Source organism: Zingiber officinale, chromosome 8A, assembly GCF_018446385.1.
Source record: "Zingiber officinale cultivar Zhangliang chromosome 8A, Zo_v1.1, whole genome shotgun sequence".
Taxonomy (NCBI): domain Eukaryota; kingdom Viridiplantae; phylum Streptophyta; class Magnoliopsida; order Zingiberales; family Zingiberaceae; genus Zingiber; species Zingiber officinale.
Genome location: NC_056000.1, coordinates 45,979,280 through 46,006,450, shown reverse-complemented (window position 1 = coordinate 46,006,450; position 27,171 = coordinate 45,979,280). Strand labels below are relative to the sequence as shown.

The following is a 27,171-nucleotide window of genomic DNA, read 5'->3' as shown; positions in this document are numbered from 1 at the left end:
TGTGACATGTCCTAGGCTAATACAGAGAAGATAAATCATGGGAGCTATCAGCTATTAATGCAAGTGACCAAGACATGGGAAGGACATGCTCGAACACGTCAAATTTCGACCACAAGATTTTATCTGACATTTCTTTATGTCAACACAGAATAGGTAAATCATGAATGACTACTAATCATTAGTACAAATGGTCAAGGTATAAAGAAAGACATACTCGAATGTGTTGAGTTTTGACCCTAAATTTTATCGCACCAAGCCTAAGGACCAAATTATACAAATAATGACGTCTACGATTAAAAAAAAAAAAAAATTGACTCGATCATATATTTGATAAATAAATTTTAACACACTAATAAATAAATAATTCGGAATTTTTATTTATTTTAAGAAGGTAAAATTAACATTCAAATTACAAAAACAACCTGTTACTTGTCGGTCCTGAAAACAATCCGCTTCCTCCTTCGATTCTTCCTCGCGACGATCGGGAACACTGTCGTGGGTCCTTAAAACCCTTTCACTCCGATCCACAGGACAGCAGTCGGATTTAATCGGAAACCACTTCCGCCACTCTTTTTTCGCAGTCTCTCAAAGATTTTTCCTCTTTTTTCTTCCGTCAGAAAACCTAGGGGCAGGAAGAGGAAGAGAAGATGCCTTCTGTTACAGAGCTCAATGATGATATCATACGCAGCATGGCCGTCGGTGCGGTCTTCTCGGACTATGTGAGTTCTCTCTCTTGCTGATTCTTTTTATGCCGGTCGTCTTTGCTTACGTATCGTTATTTCTATGCTTCTCTGAGACTATTAATTTCGGAGATTAGGGAGTTTCTTTGTTCGAGTATATGAAGTATGACAATTTTGACCTGCAGTAACTCTATGGAAGCTGGTGTTATGTTGTCTGAGAATGTTTATGCAAGATTGGAAATGATAGAAAATAACATTCACAGGCTAAAGTTGATAGGCTTGGTTGTATAAAAATCAGAGATTTATGTCATGTGATCTTTATCTCTATGCAAAGTTACTTCCTTGGGGATAGGAGGATTGGCAACGTATGGAAATTTGAGTCTTTTATCTAGACTCCATCATTCTTTAAATAGTTGTGTGAGGGGTCGGAGGATTGATGATTTATCTTGTATGGACTGTGAGTTCTTTATCTAAACTTCATTTATGTGAGCAATTGATACTCTAAATAGTCATGTGTAAAGGCACAATTGCTCATATCATCGTCTTGTTTTCCATCCACAACAATCAGTTTCATTTTATTTACAAACTTTGACTCTTGTTTTCTTTTGGTGGCTTGGTTCCATTGTTTCATCAATTTGGAATTTATCTGTTGTAGGTAGGGAATATCAGTTCTATGGATTTTCATCGAACAGAAGACCTTCTTGTTACTGCAAGTGAGGATGACTCTATACGCTTGTATGATACTGCAAATGCTAAGTGAGTATGGCTTTAAATGACCATAATGTTATTATATATCCTTTTTTTCTGGCTCACTGTGTTTAAAGTCTCTAGTTCATCTTGGCATACTTTGATGAGTGTCATACGTCAGCACAATATCTACTTAGTACGGTTGGCATAGAAGAAATGACCAAAATTGTGAATTTCTGCCATGCTACCTGCTATGGAACAAAATTTCATACCATGACATGAGGATAATACGTTGCGGTGGAAGCGGACATGGTGGTAGGCATGAGGACTAGTAGAAGGTTAAACTAAGCATTTTACCCTTTATCCTCATCTTTTTCCTCTCTTCACCTTATCCCCTCTCGGAGCAAGAGACAACATGGAAGGAGAAGAGGGATGAAAAGGCAAAAGGAGTGGGAGGAGGCGCAAGAAGAAGGGCAAGGGTGAGGAAGATGGAAGAAAAATAAAAGGAAACTAGTTCACATGTTCTAATTAATGCCAACCTATATCGAGCACCAAAACAGTACATCCTGATAACTAAATTGATGCCAAAATTCACTTTATAGGTTGTTCAACTCTAGTAGTGGTCAATTTCCTCAAGTCTCTTATCACATTTTGATTAGATAGAGAAGAATCAACTAAACTATGTATATGAATGTATTTTTCCCACAAATATGTAGATGTATGAATTGGATCCCTTTTATTGCCCAGCATGCCACTTTCATGGTGATTTTCCACTCTTATGATTAAAATTCCCTAGGCAAGGAATCAGGGTATCTGAAGTTTGGTTTTTTTATACTTGTATGATCCTATTTACCAATCTAGAGAGAGCTTTCTGCCTTGAACACTATATTCTCTTGAACCTTACTTCTTTCTACTATTAGTATATTGGTCATGGAAGGGAAATGTAAAATCTTTTCATTTTTTTTTTTGTTTTCTAAGTGAAACATGTATTATTTTTAGTGAATCAAACTTGCTCTTGCATGCAGGTTATTGAAGACTACATATCACAAGAAGCATGGTTCTGACCGCATTTGCTTTACACACCATCCAAGTTCCATTTTATGCTCATCAAGATACAACTTAGAGTTGACAAATGGTGCTTCTTTATATTAGTAATTAGCCATTTTCTTCTTGAACACATGTTCTCAATAATTTTTGTGCATAAACCTTATGATATTCTTCTCATTTAATAGAATGCTTGCGATATCTTTCCATGTATGATAACCGTTGTCTGCGGTATTTTAAAGGCCATAAGAAAAGGTAATTGTTAAGTTTCTATTTGGTAATGACACTACTAACTGTTGGGTTTTTATATGCCTTGTACATTCAATCCTAACAAGCACTTGCACTTTTGCAGAGTTGTTTCACTTTGTATGTCTCCAATAAATGATAGCTTCATGTCAGGCTCTCTTGACCATAGTGTAAGAATATGGGATCTTCGTGTAAATGCTTGCCAAGTGAGTTCTTGCTTGAAATGCTTTATTAAATGTGGAAGTTACCATATAAGTTTTATTAAGACTTGGAATATTAATTATGTAAATGTGATTTATACTCACTGCTTTAGCTTTCAGGGGATTCTGCGTTTGCGTGGAAGGCCTACTGTTGCCTATGATCAACAGGGCCTTGTCTTTGCAGTGGCAATGGAAGGAGGTGCCATCAAATTGTTTGATTCTCGTTCATACGATAAGGTTAGCATTGTAGAAACTTGGATCTCCTTTATGCATGATAAATTTCTAAGCTTTTTTGACTTCAGGGTCCATTCGATACTTTCCTGGTTGGTGGAGATACAGCTGAGGTCTGTGATATCAAGTTCAGCAATGACGGCAGGTCTATGGTTTTGACAACCACAAATAATAATATCTACATTCTAGATGCTTATGGAGGAGATAAGGTTCACATTCCGTGTTGGCTGTTTTATTGACATGATAATATCTGCTAAGTCAGTAAGTAGTACATGGTAAGATATATTTATGGAGTTAGTAAAATGAAAAAAAAATACTGATGTGAGAGCGATTAGACATAGCTTCAATAGATGATAACAGGAGAGAAAATAGGTCAAGAGTTGAGATGATGTGGACATATTCTAAGGCAACCAATAGTTTAGTTTCTATAGTTAATAAGTTGCACGATTGGAGTAGAAGGTGTAAGAGGTAGAGGTTGACCAATGAAAACATTGACTAAAAATGATTTAAGTTGATTTGAATCTTACCGGTGATATGTCAATTGAGGAATAAGATTCATGTTACAGAATCCCTAATAGTTAGACCAAACATAGCTTGATGATGAAACTGAGTTCAAGGGGATTCTCTCCATTCAAACATAGCTTATATATATATATATATATATATATATGCTAATATTATTGATAGAGAACCTTTAAATTTTAAGTGCAAGTTTATAATTCTCAACTGTATTATCTCAAACTGCATCATGCAGTTGAAATTATGTACTAGTTTCTAGATTCAATGCTTTGTTTACTGGTCCACAAGCTTAGATTTCATGAACACCTTGTGAATTAATATTCATCTTATTTTAATCTACTCATATTTGTTTTGATGCCTAATATATATATATATATATATATATATATATATATATATATATATATATATATGTTAAGTGACGCTTTGTATGCGACCGTGAACGACGCGTAGACGTGGCGTTGCTTGCTCGATGTCTTTGCAAAAAAATATTCCATTTATTCTCTCTCCCCTTCGGCCTTCTTTTCAAAACATCACCGAGCAAAATTTTCCAATTTCTAAATTTTTCGATTTTCAAAACACCGTGCTTGAATTTGTTCTCCAATATTTTTAATCACCAAATAAAATTATTTTTGTATATATTATTCCTATTTTATTTCTTAAGTATGTTGTCATATCATGATGTGGTAAATTAAAGAGGACTCATGAGCCTTGATCAAGCTCACGAACAAAGATTATGAGGTTCACGTTGTAGCAGCTAGTGTGTGGTAGTCATAAACACTATTGTAGCAACTGAAAAATCATTTCCAGATAACACATTAAATACAACGGAAGGAGTCGGTGAAATTCAATTTTAATCAAGTTGATGTTATAGCAGTTGCTGGTCTGTAACTGCTACAACATAAATTTCATGCTTTAGCAGCTACCTATCAAGATCCAGTATAACAAAGACAATTATAAGTCGAACTTTCTCAAGATCCAGTATTAAAGCGAGTTGCTACAACGTGTAGCAGCTTCTCATAAGTTGTTGCTACACTGTGTAGCAGTTAGTGCGAATTAGCTGCTACACATTGTAGCTGCAACTCTAGAGAAGTGAGGTGCTACGTATTGTCAATGCAGCTAACAAGCCCCAATCCCTATTAATAATTCAATGGTCACTTATATAATTTGAAATTAATAGATTTTTGGAGACCCATCAATTCATTAATGGCAGAATTAGGGATCGGGGATGAAAGCAAGATTAATGGATTAATGAATTTGTTACTACACATAGGGAGGCTTTATGTTATACTTTTCAGATGAATAATGGACTAACAACGTAAGAATCGGAGTAGAAAGAAAATTATCGCTAGTTGAGAGTTTGGTAAACCTAGCTTCATAGATAAACGGTATATAATATAAATAGAGGAGAGGAAATTACAATTTAAAATGAAACGACTTACGTAAGAGCTGCTAGCAGCTACTTGGATAATTAGCTGCTACACGTTGTAGTAGTTACATGAACAGTTAGCTGCTACAAGGTGTAGCAATTAACTGTCGAAGTAGCTGCTAAAACGTGTAGCTAACCACCGAGTTAGCTGCTACAGCATTGTAGTAGCTATCATTCCAAGTTAGCTGCTACAACGTTGTAGCACCTAATATTCCAAGTAATTGCTACAATGCTGTAGCAGCTACCTCGACGGTTAGCTATTACACCGTTGTAGTAGCTAACTGTCGAGTTAGCTGCTACAACATTGTAGCTATCATTCCAAGTAGCTGTTACAATATTTTGAAAAATGAAACGACTTACCAAGTAGCTGCTACAAAGTGAATATTTTCTTCTGATAATATAATAAACTAATATATAAGCAAGTTACCTACAAATTATATAAGCAAAAAATTGGTAGCATAGTAGCTTGGGCTTGTGCTTAGTAGGATATATATATGGTGCAAAAAAAAGAAATTATACAGAGCTGAAAAATAGACAGTGGAGGGGAAAGGCTTACGATCGAAAATGGAGAAAGGGGGGCTTTTACACCGAGGTCGCCTTTGTGTTTGACATGCAGTTTGGGGAGCTTCGGTTAGCTGCGACGGAAGACAGCGGTGACGGAGAAGGAAGGAGCGAGAGAGAGCGCGGCGAGGGAAATTTAGAAAATGGGAAATTTCGCTCGGTGATGTTTTCAAAAGAAGGTCGAAGGGGAGAGAGAATAAATGGAATGTTTTTTTGCAAAGACATCGAGCTGGCAACACCATGTCTGCACATCGCTCACGGTCGCGCACAAAGCGTCGCTTAGCATATCACATATATATATATATATATATATATATTTATTTTCTTGTAATGTTTATGGCTTTCAGACTTTATACATGTTTTTTTTCTTCTTTATTTCGAAGTGTTTTTTAATGCAGTAAGTAATTTATAGTGAACTTTTATGGAGTATCTTCAGATTAGTATTTTTGTATTATTTATTTTAATTTTCATGTTGTTTTTGAGGCAATACAATGAGTAGATGAATTTTTGTTCTTCGGTTTTTTGCAGCGTTGTGGCTTCAGTCTGGAGCCTTCACCTAATTTAACAACTGAGGCCACTTTTACTCCTGATGGACAATACGTTCTGGCAGGTGGTTAGAGATGCAATGCTTGCTATTTTAACAGTATATCATGATATATTATTATTGCTTTATTATTATATGATTGTTTAAATATCAAAATGTTGGAAGTTGTAGTTGACAGCTAACAATTGTTTTATTACTATCCATTCTCAGTGGATTATTTACTTTAGTTCTGACCATCTTGTTGTTCTGATATTTATAGTTAGGTTCCCCACTGTTAAAGGCACCTATCTCGGTTTGATCATTTTTATTAGTAACATTTCTTTATCTAGTGATCACATGCATAATCTTTCTTGGGTAAAGTTTAGTGACGAAGCCATATTCCTTAGGAGCTTGCTACCAACATTTAAGGACTTCGGTTGACTAATCTAGCCTAACCATCACAATGTGATCACAGATAAACGGAATCAGCCAGATTTTTTGGCCCTAAACTTTATCATGATGTATTTACAAGGTAGCTAACACCACATATATTGTAACTTAAAATTGGACAAGTAGTTGTTCGTGTCACAACTTGATGATGGATAAGTAGTGTAGATGGTATATAATGCTAAACCAAACTATTGTCAGTCAACATAAAATTGGAGGGAGTATTCACTTTAGGATTTTCCAGCAGTGAATTCCACCCACCAACTCATGATGTATTCAAACTAGGGTTAAGTGATAGTTGTATTCAATTCAAGGATCTTACTATTAACAAGTTGAGGTAGCTGGAAACCCCCAAATTGATTCAATCCCATCACCTGATATGATATTTGCCTATTGATTATTGAGCTACCTGACATCTTCAAAGTTTGAGGTATGGACAAGGGTAACATCTTCACATAATATATAATTGCTCTGTGTTCCAATATGAGTGACAATCGTAAATCCATGAGAAGGTTATGCATGCTTGAATCGAACTATCAGTCTGACGATTGTCCAATCTCTAAATAGTGGTTGGTTCATGTAGCTTAAAAAAATTATTTGTGTTACCTGTTCTTCAACATGAAATGGCAACTTTATAGTTTTATATGCTAATTGATCAAATTAATTGTTCAGGCAACGTTTCAAAGAGAGATTTCTTCATCAAAATGTAGTTATTCACCCTCCTATGCTCTTCCTGCTCTTCCAGATCTCAAACTTTCCTATTTGTTCTCTCTGTTCTTCCTCTCCTGTAAATTATCAAACTCATTTTTTTATTATACATATGTTGCCCTCACCGACTGAACTTGCTGATTGAAGCTTCCTGACCCACTGTAGAACACTGATCTTGATTGCATGAACTGTTTGATGTGTCATTCAGACTAGGAAAGGTTTATGAGTTCTGCTTTTTGTGTGTGTTTTAACCTAGATTGATACTTAACGGCAATAGAAGATATCTCAATTCACTTCTTCGATAGATAACTGAAAACATAAATTGTACGAAAAGCAAGTTCATTGTTTTATCCTCACTTTGGGCATATTGTCCTTGCATATCTGCTGCTTGGTGTTTTAAGATAACTTATTTCTACTTTGATGTTCTGTTGTAGGTTCTGGAGATGGTACTTTGCATGCTTGGTTGATTGAAAAGCCCAATGAGGTATTCTTGTTCCTCCTTGCACCGCATCTTTTAAAATTGTCAGAAACTCGATGAAAGTTCCTTCAGAACTTGGACTACAAACATAGCACATGCTGTTCTAATGTGGCTTATTATCACATTGTATTCTTTTCCTTTGCTTTCCTACAATAATAATAATAACCAAGCCTATCCCACTAGGTAGGGTCAACTATATGGATTCTTTTATTCCATTAAACTCTATCTTCTATTATATCATCTTCTATACTTGAATAAATTTTGCCTTGTTTTATATCACTTCGTTGTTAACTAAGTTTTTTTTAGTTTTCCCTTTCCTCGTTTGATATACGTGTTTGTCATAATTTCATATCGCTTAATTGGAGCATTTATTGATCATCTTATCTTTTGCTTTCCTAAAGCCAAGAATTGACTGCCTCGCCGAAGTTATATTTGACCTACCTCTTAAATTGTTGCCGGGTGCTTGTTTTGACAAAACTAGAGCTACTCTGAATCATTCATAATATTCCAAACGATTCAGCAATGGACGCCATAGAAAATCTTAGCACATTCATCCAGCATTGGTTCACAACATTCTGAGTATTTCGATGTGGCTGGTTATGATCGTTGTTTGAACTGCAGAGACTAACAATTTGTGCTGTGCTACAGGTATCATCCTGGAATAGTTATATCGGTGCGGTATCCTGCTTGAAGTGGGCTCCGAGGAGAGTCATGTTCGCTGCCGCATCCTCTGCCCTAACATTTTGGATACCCAAGTCAGACGAGGAAACCAAAGACGGTGAAGCTGCTGTTAGAGAATGAACAAATCATTGTAATGTTGTGGTTTGTTCTCGTTATGGAAACTTCTCTTGGAGCATCGCTCTGAGTATTGAAATTCCGATATCTCTTTTCGACTCAAAAAGCAATTTCGGCGTTTAAATTAAGTGATTAGTGAGCTTGTCTGTGTTAATTGCGATCATGTAAGATCTCATCTGACGTTGTAGACAAATGTAAAAGAAAATTTTGACTGTCCATTCCTTTTCGTTCCTTCCAGGAAAATAATCTTTTTACGGAGATAAATAAGTTCTTAATTTCACATCTATGAATTGATCCTCGCAACCACTGAAAATGACAACGATTGCTTACAAACTCACCATCCACTTGACGACTAAAAAGACAATGAGAAAATTTGAAACACAAAATGGAAATGGAATGATACAAGAGCTGAAATAGGCCAAATGTTAAGACAAAGAAGGCCTATACATCAGCATCGCTAAGGAACAAAAGAAAATAAACAGAGCAGTAGGGCAGGTGATCTTTCTAAATCTTACAAAATATTCTCATAATAATGAGATTTAAAGGTCTTTTTGAAATAAATAAATGACTGACGGTCTGACGGGTGGGTTTACAAGGATGGAATCCACTGACAAAAAGCATTAACAATGTAAAGATCAATACTCCAAGATAAATTCACCGGTCATTCTAAATGCTTATCATTTTTTAAAAAATATATATAAACTTATTTGTATTCCTTCAAAATTTCCATCACTACTGGTACATTGAACTGATATAATATATTTTTTTTGCCACAATAAAAATATATTATATCAGTTCAATGTATATAGTCAAGTTGATATTTAAATAATAGATTATTATATAAGAATATGGATCAAATCATCATAAAAATAATTTATTAAGAAATAAAATTCCTGTCATTTAAAGAGGTCGCTCAGTCACTTTAATTAATTCACTTTAGGATAAATCAATCACTTGAATAAAAAAAAACTCTTTACAAATGAGCGCTAGACAAATGATTACAAATTTATTTGGGAGTTTATTTTAAATTTAAGAATATATATATAAAATAATTAAGGATATGACATGTCAACGATTCAATTTAAAAGAAGGTGCAATAATTTTATCACACTCTAATAAATACGTAATAAATTTATTAATTTCAAAAGTTTGAAACTTATTAAAATAGAAAATTTTTATGATAATTTAGTAATTAGGATTTTTTTTAAAAAAAAAAACTTTTCATAAATTACAAATTTTTAGCAGTCAATTAAATTTTGATTAAAATTTACTTTAAAATGACGTCATTCTTCTTCTCTCGGTCCGATGGCTTTTTATTCAAAATATCGTTTTTTTTGTGTTCCGGTTCGCGCTTCCGCTCGGGCTGAATTTCGTGCTTTGCTGTTACAGTAGTGAACTAGGGATTTGGGGATGGAGACGGATCTGGGGCGACAAAGCTCGATGTGTATAGATCTGATGTTCAAATCTCGATCTGGAGGACCTGCCGCTGCTCGAATTGCCGCCGGCACCGGCCAGTGCCTCTGAGAAGGAAGAAACATGGAAAGGATCAGGAGAGGACAAGGCGGCGGCGGAGAGGCAGAACGCCTCTTTCTCTCTCCGTCGAGGAGACGGCTTCCAAGGATTCTCTGGAGACCAAGGTGTCGCTTTCTCTAGGTACTACTTGCCTTTTCTTTTCACAATAAAATATGGTCGGCGCGTCGCCGGCTCCCTGTTCATTAAAAAATGGGGGAAATGAAAACTTTCGGAATTTCTTCAATTGTTTCTTTCAACTGGACCGTGGTAATTGGGAGTTCTAGGGCTTTCGGGGTTCTTGACTCTAGAACAAAAGAAATCTTGAGCAAGAAGCGTGCCCTAATTTGGACAAGGTTTGCTTTCTCGGGGCTATGTCGAGGCATGATCGTAGAAGGCTATCTGATGATTATGAGATCGCCGATGTCCTTGGTCGTGGGGGATTCTCCGTGGTGAGAAAGGGCATCAGCAAATCAACCGGCGAAATGAGCCAGGTTGCTATCAAGACCCTCAGGCGGTTCGGCTACATGCCTCCTGGGTCAAAGCGGAAGAACGATGGTCTCGATAGTATAACCACATGGAAGCAGGTCTCCATATCGGATGCTTTGCTAACCAATGAAATCCTAGTCATGCGGCGGATTGTGGAGAAGGTCTCCCCTCACAACAACGTACTCAACCTTTACGATGTGTACGACGATTCAGATGGAGTTCATCTTGTCCTGGAACTTTGTCACGGCGGGGAGCTGTTTGATAGAATCGTGACTCATGACCGATACTCAGAATTTGAAGCAGCTGTGGTCATTAGGCAGATAGCCAGTGGATTGGAGGCACTTCATAAAGCAAACATCATCCATCGCGATCTTAAACCAGAGAACTGCTTGTTCTTGGACAGAACCATGTCCCATTTGAAGATAATGGACTTTGGCTTGAGTTCTGTGGAGGATCACTCTGATCCTATCGTCGCACTGTTTGGATCGATTGACTATGTCTCGCCTGAAGCTCTATCCCGGCACCAAGTTTCAGCAGCTAGTGATATGTGGTCTCTTGGGGTCATCCTATATATCCTTCTATCAGGGTATGCCATTTAATTTTGATTTACAACAATTTGTAATCATATACTTTAATATCTGGTGTCTTCCTTGCCAAAAGGAAAGACTATCTATTTGATTTGAAGTCGAAAAGAATTGTCTCTTGTTTGGTGTGACATATAAATACAAAATTTCACATAAGAAAGGAAAGAAAGACAGGCATAGAAATTGCAGTTTTTGAGATTGTAAACTGTGCTGATTTTATCACTTCAACTCCAAGACTTACATTTGAGTCTATTTCTTTTGCCTAGGATAGTAATGGCAACATTTACATTCAGGATCCTTACTGAAACTTTGTATTTAGTATAAAAAATCAATTTCCTTCCACTCCTAAGGCTAGTGGAGAGTAGGAACATGGAAATAATGGAAGATGATAGGAATGAAGATGATTTATCATATTCAAGTTGTATCTAGTGTTCTTCAGGAAAAATAATATGCACTTTTATAGTGTCTCCTTTATCCATTGTCCCAGATGCCCGCCGTTTACAGCAGCAACCAATCGTGAAAAGCAGCAACGTATACTAAATGTAAGTTTATCAATAACGATATCTGCACCAATTTCCTGTATATTGAGTATAATGCATGACATTGCTTCCTTGCATTCTGGATATAACTTGTTAATTTTTGAATGCCTTGGGAGATTTTATGTCATCAATTACAATTGAACAATGATCTATACTTGAGAAAATATTTGATGTTATTAGTCATGTGTAGTTCTCGATCTAGTCCTTTTTTTTGGCCAAAGTTGTAAAGTGTTTTTTCATTAAACTTGAACCCAGTCAACCAAGTCCAGATAAAGTAGCTTCACATCGACAAACTGACATTCGATATAAGAAGCCTAGTAACTCAATCCCGGCTTTGATTTTCCTCCTGATACATGTGCTTAACTTGTTTGTCAAAATATTTCATAGAGTTAAAACTTTGTAAATCAAGTTTCAAAATTCCCTTGGAACCTACTCACAGCCATTTGTTAACTCCATGGTACTGGCAATGCCTTCCAAATGCTGGTCCTTTGTTTTTCCTTTTTGAGGTCTTTCATGGATGCTAAATAGACACTAAAGCGAATTATTTACATTCAAAAACTATGAAATAAAATCATTCATCTGTGCTTTAATTGAAAAATAAGAAATAGGTAAATACCTTTTTGGATCTAATAATATATAATGCTCATATCCAAGGTTTTCAGATAACTATTGTAGCCAAATTTACAAGCTCTCCATTGATGTTAGTATGTTAAATATTATTGTCAACTATTAAAGCTAGCTAAAGTTTAATATATTTTTTTGCATATTTAAAACTTAATAAAATTGGACTATTGTATACTTTTCTTTATTGCTTTTTTAACTTTACTATACATTAGTTAAATTTAGTTTATCTGATTATGCAAACTTCTGCCATACATGAAAGTAGTCTTTTCCTTTCGAGAAAAATTCATGGATGGTAAAGAAAAATTTAGAGCTGATTTATAGCAGAGAACTACTACATAAACTCAGTCATACATGCTATCAAAAACTAAGAAACCTTTATACATATATATATTCAATCTTGAGATAAGTTATAACATTCATACGTAAGGCTTAACACAATTTACATTCCTGCTGGTGTGAGTATGGGAATGATTAGTTGACTTTTATAGATTAAGCTTAATGAAATTGATGAAACTTTTCTAGAAATTCCTCTATTGTGTATACAGTTTTACCATTTATTAGTTAAACTTAATTGAGGCAATTATGCAAACCTTTATGGGCCATGAAAGTTGCCTTTTCCTTTGCAAAGTCTGTGGATAAGTTGGAGTGAGCCATTCATAGTATTGAACTGTGAAATAAAAGCATTCTCCACACTTGAAAGAATAAGAAACCTTTAAATGATTTGTTCTCTATCTTGAGGTCATTCATAATGTGCCATGAGGCTCTGATAACTAAAACATATAAGACAATTCTACAGTCTCTCATGTTGGTGTTAGAATGGTAATTGCTCTACTCAATTGTTACATTTAATATTTAACAAAGTTGGTGAACCACTATAAAAAATTCATCTATTTCAAAAATAATTTTACCTTATTATTATCATCTACAAGCCTTATTAAAAAATAATAATTTGACTGTTGTATATTCTCAGTTAATGAAATTATGCAAACCTTCACACCCTCGATAATAATCTTTTCTTTTGAGGAGCTTTAAATTCTTCCATGTTAACAAAGTATGAGAAACCTATAAGTACTTTGTCCTCGTTCTTAAGATTATCTATAATTTGTGCATTATTGATCATTGTAGATGATACTTTGTTATTTCTTTATTATCTTCTTTCTAAACTTTTATACATGAGACTCATTTTCATTGTTTAACAATTGTGTATATCTAGGGTGATTTTAACTTTGAGGATCCAACATGGAAGACTATTTCACTCTCAGCGAAGGATTTAATATCTAGACTGTTGTCAGTAGAGCCTTACAAAAGACCAACCGCTACTGATGTATGATTAGTGATTCACATAGATTGTTTAGAGGTCACTTGATCATTTTGATGTTGCCATTCAATTCTATCGTATTGCCTAACATTCATCATAATTGATTGTCTATCTAATCAGCTACTAAAGCATCCATGGGTTATAGGGGATTCAGCAAGACAGGACCTCATGGTTCCAGAGGTTGTCACTAAACTGCAAAAATTTAATGCTAGGAGGAAATTGCGTGCAGCTGCTATAGCAAGTGTGTTAAGCAGCAAGGTTGCACTAAGAACAAAGAAACTGAAGAGCCTGCTAGGGTCACATGATCTCACCCCGGAGGAATTGGAAAATCTACGCCTACACTTCAAGAGGATGTAAGTTTATAAATCAACTCTTAAATTCCTAATTTCCATGTTAGATATCGACTGTGTACGTCAATACTAAAGTGCTTTAAAGCATCTCAAAAATGCATTTAATCAACAATTATCAGACAAATGTTTATATTAATGTCATGCCTGTTAGAAAAATTGCCCTGCTTTTATACAACTCTAATACAATATGAAACTTCCTATCTGAATTTTGTTTTCAAGGTAATCAGATTGTAATTCAACTTTATTGTCACTGTTACTCAGAAATTCTATGTTCATAACTGACGTGCAATTTTAAGCTGTATTATCTGATTCTATATTTCTATGTACACCTTTTTTCATTGTTGTCATAAATGCTTGTATTTGTTGACAAGTAAAATCTTTGATATTTTTTTGAAATTAAATTGAGAGAAAAAGAATGGCATATCCAATATTATTCAATATCAGTTATGAACATATTTAGATCAGCTTCCTTTCCCTTCCAATTTTAAGTATATCAGATGGTTTGAGTATACAATGTAATTGACATTTCTTTAACTTGGGTTTCAATAGAGTTAAATGACATTTTAATAGAATTTATTCGCAAAATAAAGATAGGCAAACAATATGAATTGCGAAGAAAGCTCTGATGTCAAATAAAATTTCTAAAAGCAAGTGTTGTTGGGTGCAGATGTTCAAACGGAGAGAATGCCACTTTGTCAGAATTTGAGGAAGTCTTGAAGGCGATGAAGATGAATTCACTAATACCCCTAGCTTCTCGTGTTTTTGATCTATTTGACAACAACCGCGATGGAACTGTTGACATGAGAGAGATCCTTTGCGGCCTTTCAAGTCTCAAGAATTCACGAGGAGATGAGGCTCTACGACTTTGTTTTCAGGTAAATATCAGTGTTCACAAGATTTTCTGAAATAGGACAGTGTAGGCAGAAAGCACAACACATGCATTGGAGCTCCTATTTAGCTTTCCCCATTATAAAAGCTAAGAATTTTGAATCTCAAGAACACAATTAAAGATTACAACATCCAGCTTTTGTGTAACAATATGGATGGGTAATCATTATAGTCAAAGCTATTCTATTTTCCTGGATCTTGAAGCTAGCAGCTGGTTTTGCACAAGATTTTTCAATGTATCCTGGTATTTAACTTTGCAAAATACACACAAGGAAAACAAATTGAACTGCAAGGTTATTCAAAAGCCATTCCCATGGTCTAAATAACCCTGTGATTCAAATTCATTTCCCCCTTTTTTTAAACTATCATTAGACTTTTCTTTTGTATTTTTCATATTATCGATATGTTTGTACTCTATTTGTGCAGATGTATGACACAGACAGGTCTGGCTATATCAGCAAGGAAGAACTGGCATCAATGCTTCGAGTAATTGCATGCATCACCTATATATCATCCTCATCTGCAACAACACACATTACTCATTAAGATTTTCCTTTGCAGGCCTTGCCAGAGGATTGTTTACCTTTGGATATAGCTGAACCAGGGAAGCTGGATGAGATATTTGATCAGATGGATGCAAATAGCGATGGGAAGGTCACATTCGACGAGTTCAAAGCAGCGATGCAGGTTGATAGCTCTCTGCAAGACGTCGTCTTGTCTTCCTTGCGACCACTCTAAGAGAGTTTGATGAGGTTTCCCGTGACTATTAATGCTTGCAATTTAGGAATACGTAGAGATATAAATGTTGGTAATGACAATTGTGGTTCTCTAAAGTTTGCAAAAATCAGTGCTTGATGCAATTGTAGCGGTTGCACTTTACAAACATTTTAATATGTTTCAAATTATATTTGTAATTATTTCTATATTATCTGTTTAATTATTCATGTTGAAGCATATTCTCTTTACCATTACGCCAAAGCTATTCATTCTTTTTATGAGCCAAAGGCAAACCTAATTTTTACTCCAAAAGAAGCCTAGATTTGTGAGTTTGAAGAATTTTTAGAATGATATTATACGAATATCTTCTTCAAGATGATCATCAGTGTCAAATAATTTAACATTTCTCAATCAAAATAAAATGATTTAACATTCCCCAAACCTTTGGCTTAGGTGTAAACAAAAAGTTGAATAGTTACAGGATTGTAGATTTCTGCTGGTTGGTGCAATCTTGTATGAGATACAATAGTAACAGCTCAAATAAATATGGCTTACAGAGCGCTTGTTGATGAACCTCATCTGTTAACCTGAGCTGAGGGCTCCACTCGAGCATGCCATGATCGATATACTCTACCAGTTAACTCTGGAGTTTCTCACACATCATTCGAATTGTCAAGATTGAATATAAATGTGTGAACTTGCTGGGAATCGATCGACTGTGTGATCCTATCAGGAATGTAAATGTGAGAACTTGGAATCCAACCCATCGACCGAGTCTTCTGTGACCTCACCTATTTCCTCCTGAAAGAATGTAAGACAATGAATACTCTGCACATGAAAAAGTTTCCAAGAACTTTAACCGAGAAACCTCTTTCCCTGTCCTAACATTGATAATTACATAGTTGTTTTTGGTTAAAATAATTTTAGCAATATCCTCCACGTCAAGCTAAAAAGACACTCTCAAAAAGCATCATGAATAACTTACTGCTAATACCGCAAAACAGGAAGTTATAGAGAGGATCGGGATCAGGAACAAAATACATTGTAGTGATTGCCAGTGTGCGCTTACTTCTTTATCCTTCCTTTGTTTGACTACTACACACTTGGAAGCACTGATGCTTTCACTCTTCAACAAGCTACGTGCACCGATTTTTGATCTGTTTACATCAGCGATGGATGAGTGATCCGACCTCTCGCCATGCTGTGACCCAGGAGGGCTCTCAAGAGTAGAGCGGGCAACAGATTCAACACTTCGCCCTTCATATTCATTATTGTCATCAGCAGACCTGTCTTTGTTCCCACCAACCCTCTCCCTGCAATAACATGATATGTGCTAAGAGAATATAAAAGCACAATTGTGAAATAGCGGAAGGAGCTGATGAACTAGCTATTTTACAGAAAGCTAATACCTTGGTAAGGAGGCATGTTGCCGAAGAGCAGCATTCTTATCACCTTTATTACCATAATGCTCTTCGAGATGAGCAAATTGCCGCTTAAAGAGGTCTACTCCACTGATGGAAAACAACAGATTTAGATAAATGCAAATTGATGGAAATACATGTAGAAGTAATTACACTATTATGAATGGAAAGGAATTAAATATGACCTAGGGTACATAAAGTTAATTTGATTTCCACCACGTAGATACTCCTGCAACATCTGAGGATGATACTCCAAGATCTGCTTGATGCCAAAAAAAAAAAAACATTATGGTTAGTAGAATACTTTGGAAAATCAACAGGTAGCATATTTGCAGTTATAGTATTTTACCTCTCGATAAATCAACTCCCGTACATCATCTTTTGTCAATTTTCTCCTCTCAAACTCAAACTCTAGTTTTGATATAGGTTGGGTCGAAGGTTCACGTTCAACATTTGCCAGGCCTCGAAAATAAGGATCATTCAATGCCTGAAAGAAAAATAAGATAAATAAATTATATGTCAGTTTCATTGACACAATTGGGCTATATATATATATATATATATATATATATATATATATATTTGGAAAAAAAAATCCAAGGTATTTCATTTTTAGAAAACCCACCAAGTTAACTAAACCCTACCTCTTCAGCAGTAGGCCGATCTTTAGGATCAAATGCTAGAAGACGTTCAAGTAAACGCAGAGCCAGAGAATCTACACAAGGAAACTTTTGATGGAAAGAGATAGGTTGCTTCTTCCTCATATTACTTAAATACCTTTTAGCTTTCTCATTTCGAATCTGCATGTTAAACAACAACGGTGATGAGAATACTAATAAGTACATATTCAATATGTATATCAAATATATAAGCTGAATAACACATTGAAAGGAGTTTAAAAAGAAAATTTTGCATATTTTAGTTAAGGTCCTCATCTGCTTGTGATTTGTGGATTTATCACTGGGTCGACTAGTGAGCAAAGCTGATGTGCTAAATCTGGTTACGATAAATGGGTAAAGTGATACAAAAAAAGACTGTTATATGTGAATTAAATTGACTGTAATGGCACTTGGTGACATGGGTAAACGATAATTTGTCCTAACTAGAATCATATACAAGAATCATAGCTGATATAACAATCATTTTGGCCCCTAAAGCTAAAAATGGAGGTGCTGCAGCTGATGACATCCAATTCAATCTAAATTAACTAACAAAGAAAATTTCTCAAAGCACATAAGTTCATAATAGGCTCCTTTAGTAATTAAGGTAATTAAGCTGACTGATATGAAATTTTATAGTTGGAATGAAGAGTTTGAGAATATTGATTTTTGTGGACTAGATCGAGAATATAGCTTAGATCCATTCCTAGAGAATATAAAGGTAGAGGTAAGACATATACGGAGAGTTGGCCGTGGCCTAAAGAGGTACAAAAAGATAATACTTTAAAAATGTTTTAACGATTGGTAAAATGACTAAAATCATAGAAATAAAGATAATTTGATGTATCTGCTACAATTGAAGCAAAAAAAAAAAAAAGCATAACAAAGTTTGAAGGATAAGTTCTATGGTAATCTACAAAGTAAGAATGGGGAGATAAAATATTTATGATATGGCAAAAGCTAAAGAATGAAAATATAGAAACTGAATGAATGTTAGATGTATCAAAGATGAAATCAAAAGGTCTAGTTGATGACAGTTCAAATAAAGAATAATGGAAAAGGTATTTTTATAAACTGAGCAATCAGCATTCTAAAGATTATTTGGTCACAGAGACTAAAAATTATAGTAGATTTAGAAACCATATATTTGTTCGTAATAATAGATCAAGTGAAGTAAAAGAAACTTCTAAAGAAAATGAAGGCAAGTCAACAGCTCCTAGTAAGTACTAAAAATGTTCCTATTGAAGTTTGAATGAGTTTGGAGATGAAGGTGTATTTGTTTAACTAAGTTATTCAATAAAATTTTGAGAATTAAAAAAGTTGCTCTAATCATAGAGGAATCAAATTTTTGAGTCATACTATTAAACTCGTGAAAGAGTTATTGAGGGGAGAATAAAAGATAACCAGAACCATAGATGTTATTTATTTTAAAAATAAAAGTAATGGACAAATAGAGAGAAAATAAGAAGAAATTGAATAGGATTTTTATTTATCTAAAAAAAGTTTCTAATAGAGACCCTAGACAACTAATATGGTGAATTTTGCAAAAGAAGGAATGTTTAATATTGATATTAATATGATAAAACATATGATAAGAATAATGTTACTAATGTTACTGGCGTTAAAGCCATTGAGTGTGCCAAATAATTTTTCTATAATTGTAGATTTATTTTAAGGATCATCTCTAAGTCTGTCATTTTATATTACTGTTAGATGAAGTAAGCAATCATAAACTACCATATGGCATAGCTGTGTTATTTGCATACAAATTTATGTTAATTGATAGAGTATAATTAGACTAAATTTGAACTTTGAGTTGTGGAGAAAAAGTTTAGAAACCAATGGTTTAAAAATAAATAAAATAAAAATTGAATATATCAAATGTAGTTTCAATAACAAGAAAACAATTGATAGAATAGTTAAGATGAAAGAATATGAAATCCTGTAAGAGTTAGATATCTTAGATCTATTTTTCAATAAGAAGTGGATATTGAAGAATATAACATTGTTTATGAAACAAAGATAAATGAAGGGCAAACCTTAGCAATAGATTCAGCTGAAGGCGTGCCAAGGAGATCGGTCATGAGATCCAACTGATGCACAACATTCTTGCCAGGGAACAAAGGTCTTCCTGTGAGCATTTCTGCGAAGATGCATCCTATGCTCCATATATCAATTGCAGGTGTATACTACAAATACAAAATGTCATAGATGACAATCAGTAAAACTAGAAAGCATAATTCATTGTACCTCTAGTAGTAATTTCAACAAGGTAAAGGTGAATTATCAACTAGTCATATCTAAGAAATTTTAGTTAGCCCATCAAACTAACATATATTAAAATACAGCCAACCTGAACCTTATCCAAGCAGATGCAACTACAGAAAGTACATGTCAAAACTAGATTAGCAATGTTCTCATCCACAACTTATATTTCTATAGCCATATTGTTTGATAGGCCCAACCTATTGTTTAAAATCAATGACACTACATGTTTATCAGTTTCATGACTGATCATACATACAAATAATTATCAAAAAGAGTCATCATAAAAACAAGGTGCAAGACAACTAATAAGGTTGAGCTTGTCAATCTGATCTTTTATGGATTTTAACTGGTTTATGGAATACTATGAAAAAAAGAACTTTAACCAGGAAATACAGTAATAAAGTACTAAGAAAAAAAGAGTAAATATAAGAAAAACTGGTAGTGTGAAAATGAGGATAGTTTAAAATATGTATTCTAATTGCTTTCAGGAAAGAGCTTCTATTTGAGTAGGCAATAATCACTTCCTAATAGTACAAAATACCAATGAACTTTACCAGTAGATGAACCAAGGGGTACTATGATATTATCATGACAAGTAGTACACATTGAGCAAATAGGATGAAGATTCATCAAATCTAAAGATATTACCCTTCACAAGTATATTATGACTACTATTTTCCTAGTTCTAGACATTTTATCCAAACACCTTGGCACACTGTAGTTGCTTTCAGACAGCTTTTTGCAAGTTAATGATCAAGGTAATAGCAGTAAGAAACAGTTTCTTCTACAGAAAATCTTGTGTCATGATCAATGGAACTATGACAATATTTCAGAGATCTGGTACCTAAAAGTTTATATGGAACCATGACAATAGCATAGTATCTTATCTATAAACTTAACCATCATAGCAATTTTGACTGTGATGGTATTACATAATGGCTTATTTTGAGAATCTGATACAATTCATATGCTAGAATTGACACAGATGTATCTGGTTAATGCCTAGTAAGTAACTTTGCAACCTTCATATTCTAGGTTAATTGGTTTATAGAGAACAATTGTAGGAGCAGAAACTACAAATCATCTTACTCTAGAAAAAAATGAGCCACATAATTCAGGAGCACGATACCACCTTGTTGCCACATAGTCCTATAGGAGGGAAAAAAGAGAGGTTAGCAATATCAAAGTAAACAATTACCAACCACATTACGACTTAGAATGCTTAATTACAAAAGATAGCACATACTGTCCAAAATATAGCCGATGGAGCATCATTGAATGCTACTCTGGCAAGACCGAAATCGCAGACTTTCAGTTTGCAATCTGCATTGGCGAGAATATTCTTTGGCTTCAAATCTCGGTGAAAAACATTGGCTGCATATAGAAGAGAGAAAATAGCTGAATGTTCTTTGACTCAACTATAAGTCTTGTCAGATATAAGGTTGGTGACAGCCTTTAACCTGCATGAATATACTTAAGTGCTCGAAGAAGCTGGTACAAAAAGAATTGATGGTGTTCAGGTGTGAGGTCATCATTTGCCTTTATAACCTGATGAAGATCTGATTCCATCAACTCAAAAACAACGTAAATGTCTCTGAATTCCCTTCGAGATGGAGGAAGCATTATATGCTTAATTTCTACAATGTCAGGGTGGCGTAGCAACCTAAGCAATTTGATCTCTCTCAGAATTCGAGTGGCATCAGAAACATGTTCAAAGACGTCATTGATCTTCTTGATGGCCACCCTCTCTCCAGAATGGGTGTCAATTGCAGCCCCAACTACCCCATAGCTTCCTTTTCCAATAACCTCTTGTACATGATATCGGCTTCCTTCACTATATTCCGTGAAGAATTCATTTTCTAGCTTGCTCTGAATGAAGTGGATGAATTATGAAGTCAATGATACAAAAAAAGTGGTTGATCACAGACAAATTCAAACTGAAAACAGAGAAAAATGAAAATGTTGCAGTAAACAAACCGAGAACTGCAAAAAAAAACTTATAAATGAATAAAAGTCAAACAATTCAAGCTGAAAACAGAGAAAAGTAAAAAAAAAAAAACGACAATGAACTGCAAAAAATTATCTGATAAATGAATAAAATTCAAACAGTTTATAACTAATTCCAAGCTTCAGAGTACAGAGTAGAATAATTAAAAAAAAAATCTGCCGCAATGAGTAATCTCAAAACAACATAGAGAGCAAACAATACAGTTTAACCCACATTAAATATACGTTCCGGAAAGAAACATGTTTATCTGTAGCATAAATGCTACCCTTGAAGCAAGAACTCTACGATCCAAATAACAACATGTCCTAGATGAAAGAATAGAAATCCAAATTGGCATTCGACAGCAAATTTTTGGAAAACGCTTAAGTGCAGAACACTGGCAATGACGTAAACATACTGACAACTGAGAAAATGACAAAGAAAATAAAGTCAAAGATCAAAGTTTTAAAAGGAAAGACAATAAAAGACCTTCTTTTGAGGTTCCATGGCGGCCTCCTCCGTCCTCCGGGGCACCAAGATGATTGCAAGACCAAATATTCCAGAATACTGTTCACCCAGAAACTAGTTCTCTGATTCCTCTTCCTCTTCCTCCCTACTGCGTCCCGGATTGCTTTGTCGTGGTCAAGGACGACGCAAAGGTGGCACGGCGGGGATGGCGCGAGAACAAGCGATGGAGCCCATCCAGGAGGCGTCGACTCCCCCTAAAAAGGCGATGGTCGAGGAGCGGCGAGGAGAAGGGAAGTGGGGCGACCAACGCGGCATTGCCAACGCGACGAACCTCTAGAGTCTAGCCCTCTTTTACCACCTCTCCCTCTCCGCGATACAATAGGAATTTTTTAAATGATTAGAAAAAGTGAACAATTTTCAAAAAGAGAAGGCAATTTTTTTTAAAAAAAATCAATTTCTTTTTTTCTATAAAAAAATGGCATCCTAAAATATTAAATAAATTTAACAAAAAAAATAAAATATGACATAAATTAGAAATGATTATATTTATAAAATTATATTGTGGATGTTAAACCTATAACAGTAATTAAAATTTAAAATTACTTTTTAATAAAAGAATACTCAAATGGAATTAGTGCTGGTCATGTTGTGTATCATGAACAAAACAATGATATAATCCCTAAGCTGTTTTGCTTTAAAATCCAAGTTTCAAAGACTGCATTCGAGAGAAAATTAACCCAAAACCAATATTTTCTTGTTCTATAAGCACAATCTAATAGATATTAATTATATAATGCCTAATTATTATTCACACAAACAAAACTAAATTTGAAATCATTGAGCAATTTTGAGTCTAAAAGTTGTTCTCTTATCTATTACAATCTGCTACAAAAAAATCCATCCAGTTAAAGCTATGAATGTCACTATAAAGCAGGGGAGGTAATTTCAATAACCTAATTTGTTCCCAAATGGATTCACTTAGACAATTAGGGTTCAGCCCAGGGGTGTGGTTACATAAAACTTGGGAAGACGGGTCCCTTCGATACACCAAGACGAACTTCCATGGCATGATGCAGGTCTGATGGTCTGATGGATTCTGAATCTTGTGGCACTGGAGATTGGCAAAAGAAAATACAATTGAATATCAGGTACACAAAATAGCATAATATGGACACATATAATGCAGGTTTAAGGAATATTATTGCAAATAAGGCATTTAAGCTAGGTTAACTCTCAAGGCTGTTGACTGAAGTTTTATGTAAGTGGGCGTGCGCATCAAACAGTTGGTACGGTCTGCTGCTAAGCGTACAGAGGAATTAATAATACATCAAACATACGGGAAGCAAAATGAATGGTGCTCTATCAGAAATGAAGGTCCATAATGAACCTAATATATATATAGCACAGATTATGGAGTTTGCTCATGCCAAACCAAGATATGCTTGTGCTAGAATGAGTATACTAATAAATTAGAAGCAGCAGCAATTGAGATAGTGGAATATCACAGCACCACAGCACAAACACAAAAACCAAAAAAAAAAACAATGTGTCCTACAGAACAAGGAGCATATTGTAGGAATATATCTTTGTAGAAACAGTGGTTGTGAGTTTTCCCTCTGAAAGATGTTGCAAGCTGATTTGCATAATTCATGCACTGTGAAAGGTCACAAAAAGTATCCCATATTTAGCTTTGAAAGCTTCAAATTAAACATTTAAAGTCATGAGGCGCTAAAGGTATATTTTTTGGTAATAATTTTTGTCACACACCGATTTGCAATTCAGATTCCACTGTGAGAATCACCAAGTTTTTCTATATTTAGTTGTGGTACATCCCAAGTTGATCATTTCAAGTTTCCAGATATCCACAAATGTATTTTAAGGGCAAGTCTGGTAAATCAGTTTATAGCCCCTTCTGTGTCATTTTGTACAGTCCATTGTTGATCTATATGCTGACTTACAAATGAGCTTGCATTATGAAAACCACAAATTTATTCATTATTTTAACTGTGTTGCATCCTAAGTGAACTACTATAAACTTTTAGGTGTCCAAAAATGTAGTATATTGCCTGAATCTTGAAGCACAATGCTCTATCTCAAAACAAATGCTATAGTTGTACATATCATGCAAAATCTAATTAATGACGAATGAAACCAAAAGGCAAAGAGTGCAAAAAGATAATGCGTACAATTGAGGTAATCCTCAAAAGCAAAGTCGTCCAAGCCACCAGTGAGAACCTCAAAGCCTAGCATCGACGATGTCAGTGCTCCAGGAGGTCTCTGAAATCTGCGATTTTAATGCAATCTCATTAGAAGTATTGTAAGGCAGGACTTCAGTTCAAACAAAAACAGTATGTATAAGTGAAGCAAAATCAGTAGTGATGCACACTTAATAAGCCTCCTACATTTCAAAAACAATAGCAGAACATTTATATTGAGCTTTTGGAAATGACTCGATGAAATCATCGATTACAGGTTGGAATAGCCCCTACAGTTTTAATGGATTTTAGAAGTTGACTGAATAATGGTGGCAAAAGGTGATAGAAGTTGACTGAATAATGAACATACGAGAAGGTGAATGCTAAATTTTACATGTATTAAATTTTTTTAATTCGTAGAACACTGGATGAGTATCACACCATATTCTCCTATAGTTTCTCATCTAGAATCCTTCTTCTTTTGTGTTTAAAGAATTTTTTTTGCTTCTGAAATATCTTGAACAAACAAAGAAGTAACTTCTTAGCTTCAGGAACAATCAAATATATATACGGCAAATGGAAACCAGAATTTCTTATAAAACTTTCACAATCACAAGTTGATGCATTTTCATCTATGAGCTATTTCATATCATGGTAGTACAATTTCAATTACATTATCTGCAGTTTTTTTTTTAAAAAAAAAGATCTCTCTGCCCCTTACACTATCAATCTAATTGATTCAACTTGTTTGATTATAATTTACAGTTTGTGTTCGGCTTGTCATAAATGTAGATTTGGACAAACAACATTTTCGTTTTATTATCTCCATCCTAACACTACTATTGTAGGCATTTAGCGATTTACAACGTCTCAGGGGAAAAGGCCATACCTGGAGAGAATTTGGGCATCGAGATCCCTCCTCAGATTGAAAGCTGATCCATAGGTAAGATCCAACAGCAGGCGCTTCTTCTCCTCCCATAATCTACTCCTCTGACCCAATCAAACAAGAATTAGGGTTAAGCTCTCGACAAGAATGAAGAACTAACATCCACCGAGACTCTAAATACGCAGATCCGGAAAGGAAAAAAAAAACGAATCAAAGTAGCGAGTAAAAAAGAATGAAGAGTCAGGGTTTACTGAGTCGCGAAGGGATTGGAGGGGGTGGGATCCGACGATGTCGCCCTTGACAGCGTGCAAACCGAAGCGGAGGACGTCGTGATTCGCCGACAGTTCGTGGTCGATCACTGACTTCGACGACATCTCCTCCTCTCCTCTCTTCCTTCTCTCGCCCGAACTTGTCCGGAAGTGCGTCGGTGAGTGGCTGCTCGATGACCACGCAACAAGCCGGCATCCGTCGTTAAGATGAGCCACACCCGTCGGATCAGTTACGATTCGCGCAAGGGGTGATCGGGAAAATCTGCGAACAATGTGGAGCCGTACAAAAGTAAATTTCACTTTACCCCTTGAATGTTCGCATAGTTTACTTTAATGCTTGTGATTCTGTAAATTAAATTTAACTCAATATCATGTGATCCTCAACGCTTGGTTGGACATTTACAATCAGCTGCATCACAATTCAAAAATTACAGATTGAACGGCAATTGGAATTCTGCACAGGAACATTTTACAACTCTTTCCAGTTAACTACTTCTTCTTCTCGTTTTCCCCCTTCTTCTTCATAGAAGGCGAAAGAAATCGCCGGCGACCGGAACGGCGTGCGCGGAGTGGACAGCTGCCTCCCGGCGCTGTCGTAGTGGATGGCGCCGGAGAAGTCGAGCGGTTGGCACTTCTCCCCCATCAGTATCGTCTTCCGCCACACGCCCTCGTCTTCTCCCTCTACTGATATCTCCGACCTCACCTTTCTCATCATCATCTTCATCTTCTTCTTCTTGTTCTGATTGCTGCTGTTATTTCCTCTGTTTCCGAGGCAGGGGACGAGGCGGAGGAGCAAGCCCTCGCCGCCGGCCCCGATCCTCTTCCGGCCGCATGCAGCGAGCTTGGCGAGGCTCGGGAGCCGCCACGCGGCACGCGGCGCATGCTTATTCCACGTCGCCATGAAGGCGGAGTATGCGTCGCCGACTGCCATGGATCGGCTAATTGGGAGAGAATAGAGCACAGACGACGATACTTATACAGCTCAGTGTTTTTTCTAATTCTTAATTTAATTAATTAATTAATTATTTAAATCGGTGATGTGATTACCTGATGTTTTTCTTTCCGAAATACCAAATTTGCTTTTCGTACCGCGAATTATTAACACGCTTAAGTAGGGCTCGTTTAAGTCAAGTTTTAGTGTTTAAACTTAAACTTATTTGATTAAATAGAAGTATAGTTTGCATGGTCCAGTGAAAGAAACATGCACCAGCAAATACCACGGGTTGATTTTTCACTTTTTGAAAAACACGAGTTCAAATTGTAAAATAATAAGTAATAAAAATAATACTAACACGTTTTATTTTATTTGGTTCACAGTTACGCTGTAGTATAAGGTTCACACTCGTTAGTATTTTAATAATTCACTAAGAACTCGATGAATACAAAATACAAATGAGAAAATAAAGTTTTAATAGAAAGAGCAGTTATACAAACAATTTAGAAAAGTATAGA

The 27,171-nt window shown here is 35.3% G+C and overlaps 5 protein-coding genes across 6 annotated transcripts; 2 read left to right on the top strand and 3 right to left on the bottom strand.

The window, feature by feature from the left end:
- The first annotated feature begins 428 nt into the window (after positions 1–428).
- LOC122008795 (protein ANTHESIS POMOTING FACTOR 1-like) lies at positions 429–8,778 on the top strand. Its single transcript, XM_042564641.1, has 10 exons — positions 429–719; positions 1,336–1,436; positions 2,393–2,502; positions 2,600–2,666; positions 2,764–2,863; positions 2,978–3,094; positions 3,160–3,297; positions 6,126–6,207; positions 7,710–7,759; positions 8,402–8,778. The coding sequence occupies exons 1-10, from the start codon at positions 648–650 to the stop codon at positions 8,552–8,554; spliced, it is 990 nt and encodes a 329-aa protein (XP_042420575.1). The 5' UTR covers positions 429–647; the 3' UTR covers positions 8,555–8,778.
- Positions 8,779–9,875: 1,097 nt separating this feature from the next.
- Positions 9,876–15,763, top strand: LOC122008794 (calcium and calcium/calmodulin-dependent serine/threonine-protein kinase-like). 2 transcript variants are annotated; one of them, XM_042564639.1, is made up of 8 exons: positions 9,876–10,201; positions 10,345–11,132; positions 11,594–11,672; positions 13,507–13,617; positions 13,732–13,964; positions 14,629–14,836; positions 15,276–15,335; positions 15,411–15,763. In XM_042564639.1, the coding sequence occupies exons 2-8, from the start codon at positions 10,432–10,434 to the stop codon at positions 15,585–15,587; spliced, it is 1,569 nt and encodes a 522-aa protein (XP_042420573.1). In that variant the 5' UTR covers positions 9,876–10,201; positions 10,345–10,431; the 3' UTR covers positions 15,588–15,763. The 2 variants fall into 2 exon arrangements, with proteins under 2 accessions (XP_042420573.1, XP_042420574.1); XM_042564640.1 differs by having other exon boundaries at positions 9,877–11,132; positions 11,618–11,672.
- Positions 15,764–15,919: 156 nt separating this feature from the next.
- On the bottom strand, positions 15,920–22,750 carry LOC122008793 (mitogen-activated protein kinase 9-like). The gene is made up of 11 exons (XM_042564637.1): positions 22,391–22,750; positions 21,375–21,783; positions 21,161–21,288; positions 21,004–21,063; positions 19,686–19,835; positions 17,632–17,787; positions 17,337–17,474; positions 17,173–17,246; positions 16,976–17,077; positions 16,552–16,879; positions 15,920–16,367 (listed from the first exon to the last, which is right to left on the bottom strand). Exons 1-11 carry the CDS (start codon positions 22,406–22,408, stop codon positions 16,296–16,298), a joined length of 1,635 nt encoding a protein of 544 aa, XP_042420571.1. The 5' UTR covers positions 22,409–22,750; the 3' UTR covers positions 15,920–16,295.
- Positions 22,751–23,192: 442 nt separating this feature from the next.
- On the bottom strand, positions 23,193–25,927 carry LOC122008797 (cyclin-B1-2-like). Its single transcript, XM_042564643.1, has 4 exons — positions 25,702–25,927; positions 25,454–25,554; positions 24,556–24,653; positions 23,193–23,480 (listed from the first exon to the last, which is right to left on the bottom strand). The coding sequence occupies exons 1-4, from the start codon at positions 25,822–25,824 to the stop codon at positions 23,380–23,382; spliced, it is 423 nt and encodes a 140-aa protein (XP_042420577.1). The 5' UTR covers positions 25,825–25,927; the 3' UTR covers positions 23,193–23,379.
- Positions 25,928–26,043: 116 nt separating this feature from the next.
- LOC122008796 lies at positions 26,044–26,681 on the bottom strand. The gene has a single exon (XM_042564642.1). It carries the CDS (start codon positions 26,648–26,650, stop codon positions 26,189–26,191), a length of 462 nt encoding a protein of 153 aa, XP_042420576.1. The 5' UTR covers positions 26,651–26,681; the 3' UTR covers positions 26,044–26,188.
- Positions 26,682–27,171: the final 490 nt, after the last annotated feature.

Coding starts and splice junctions, on each gene's coding strand:
- LOC122008795 (XM_042564641.1), top strand. CDS start 648: ATGCCTTCTGTTACAGAGCTCAATGATGATATCATACGCAGCATGGCC. Junction 2,667..2,763: donor TTTAAAGGCCATAAGAAAAG/GTAATTGTTAAG, acceptor GCACTTTTGCAG/AGTTGTTTCACTTTGTATGT. Junction 7,760..8,401: donor TGATTGAAAAGCCCAATGAG/GTATTCTTGTTC, acceptor GCTGTGCTACAG/GTATCATCCTGGAATAGTTA.
- LOC122008794 (XM_042564639.1), top strand. CDS start 10,432: ATGTCGAGGCATGATCGTAGAAGGCTATCTGATGATTATGAGATCGCC. Junction 11,133..11,593: donor CTATATATCCTTCTATCAGG/GTATGCCATTTA, acceptor GCACTTTTATAG/TGTCTCCTTTATCCATTGTC. Junction 11,673..13,506: donor AGCAGCAACGTATACTAAAT/GTAAGTTTATCA, acceptor GTGTATATCTAG/GGTGATTTTAACTTTGAGGA.
- LOC122008793 (XM_042564637.1), bottom strand. Junction 21,064..21,160: donor CATCGGCTATATTTTGGACA/GTATGTGCTATC, acceptor TCCCTCCTATAG/GACTATGTGGCAACAAGGTG. Junction 19,836..21,003: donor GTGGCTCATTTTTTTCTAGA/GTAAGATGATTT, acceptor TTGTATTTGTAG/TATACACCTGCAATTGATAT.
- LOC122008797 (XM_042564643.1), bottom strand. CDS start 25,824: ATGTCGTCGAAGTCAGTGATCGACCACGAACTGTCGGCGAATCACGAC. Junction 25,555..25,701: donor TCCAATCCCTTCGCGACTCA/GTAAACCCTGAC, acceptor TGATTGGGTCAG/AGGAGTAGATTATGGGAGGA. Junction 24,654..25,453: donor GATGCCCAAATTCTCTCCAG/GTATGGCCTTTT, acceptor TTAAAATCGCAG/ATTTCAGAGACCTCCTGGAG.
- LOC122008796 (XM_042564642.1), bottom strand. CDS start 26,650: ATGGCAGTCGGCGACGCATACTCCGCCTTCATGGCGACGTGGAATAAG.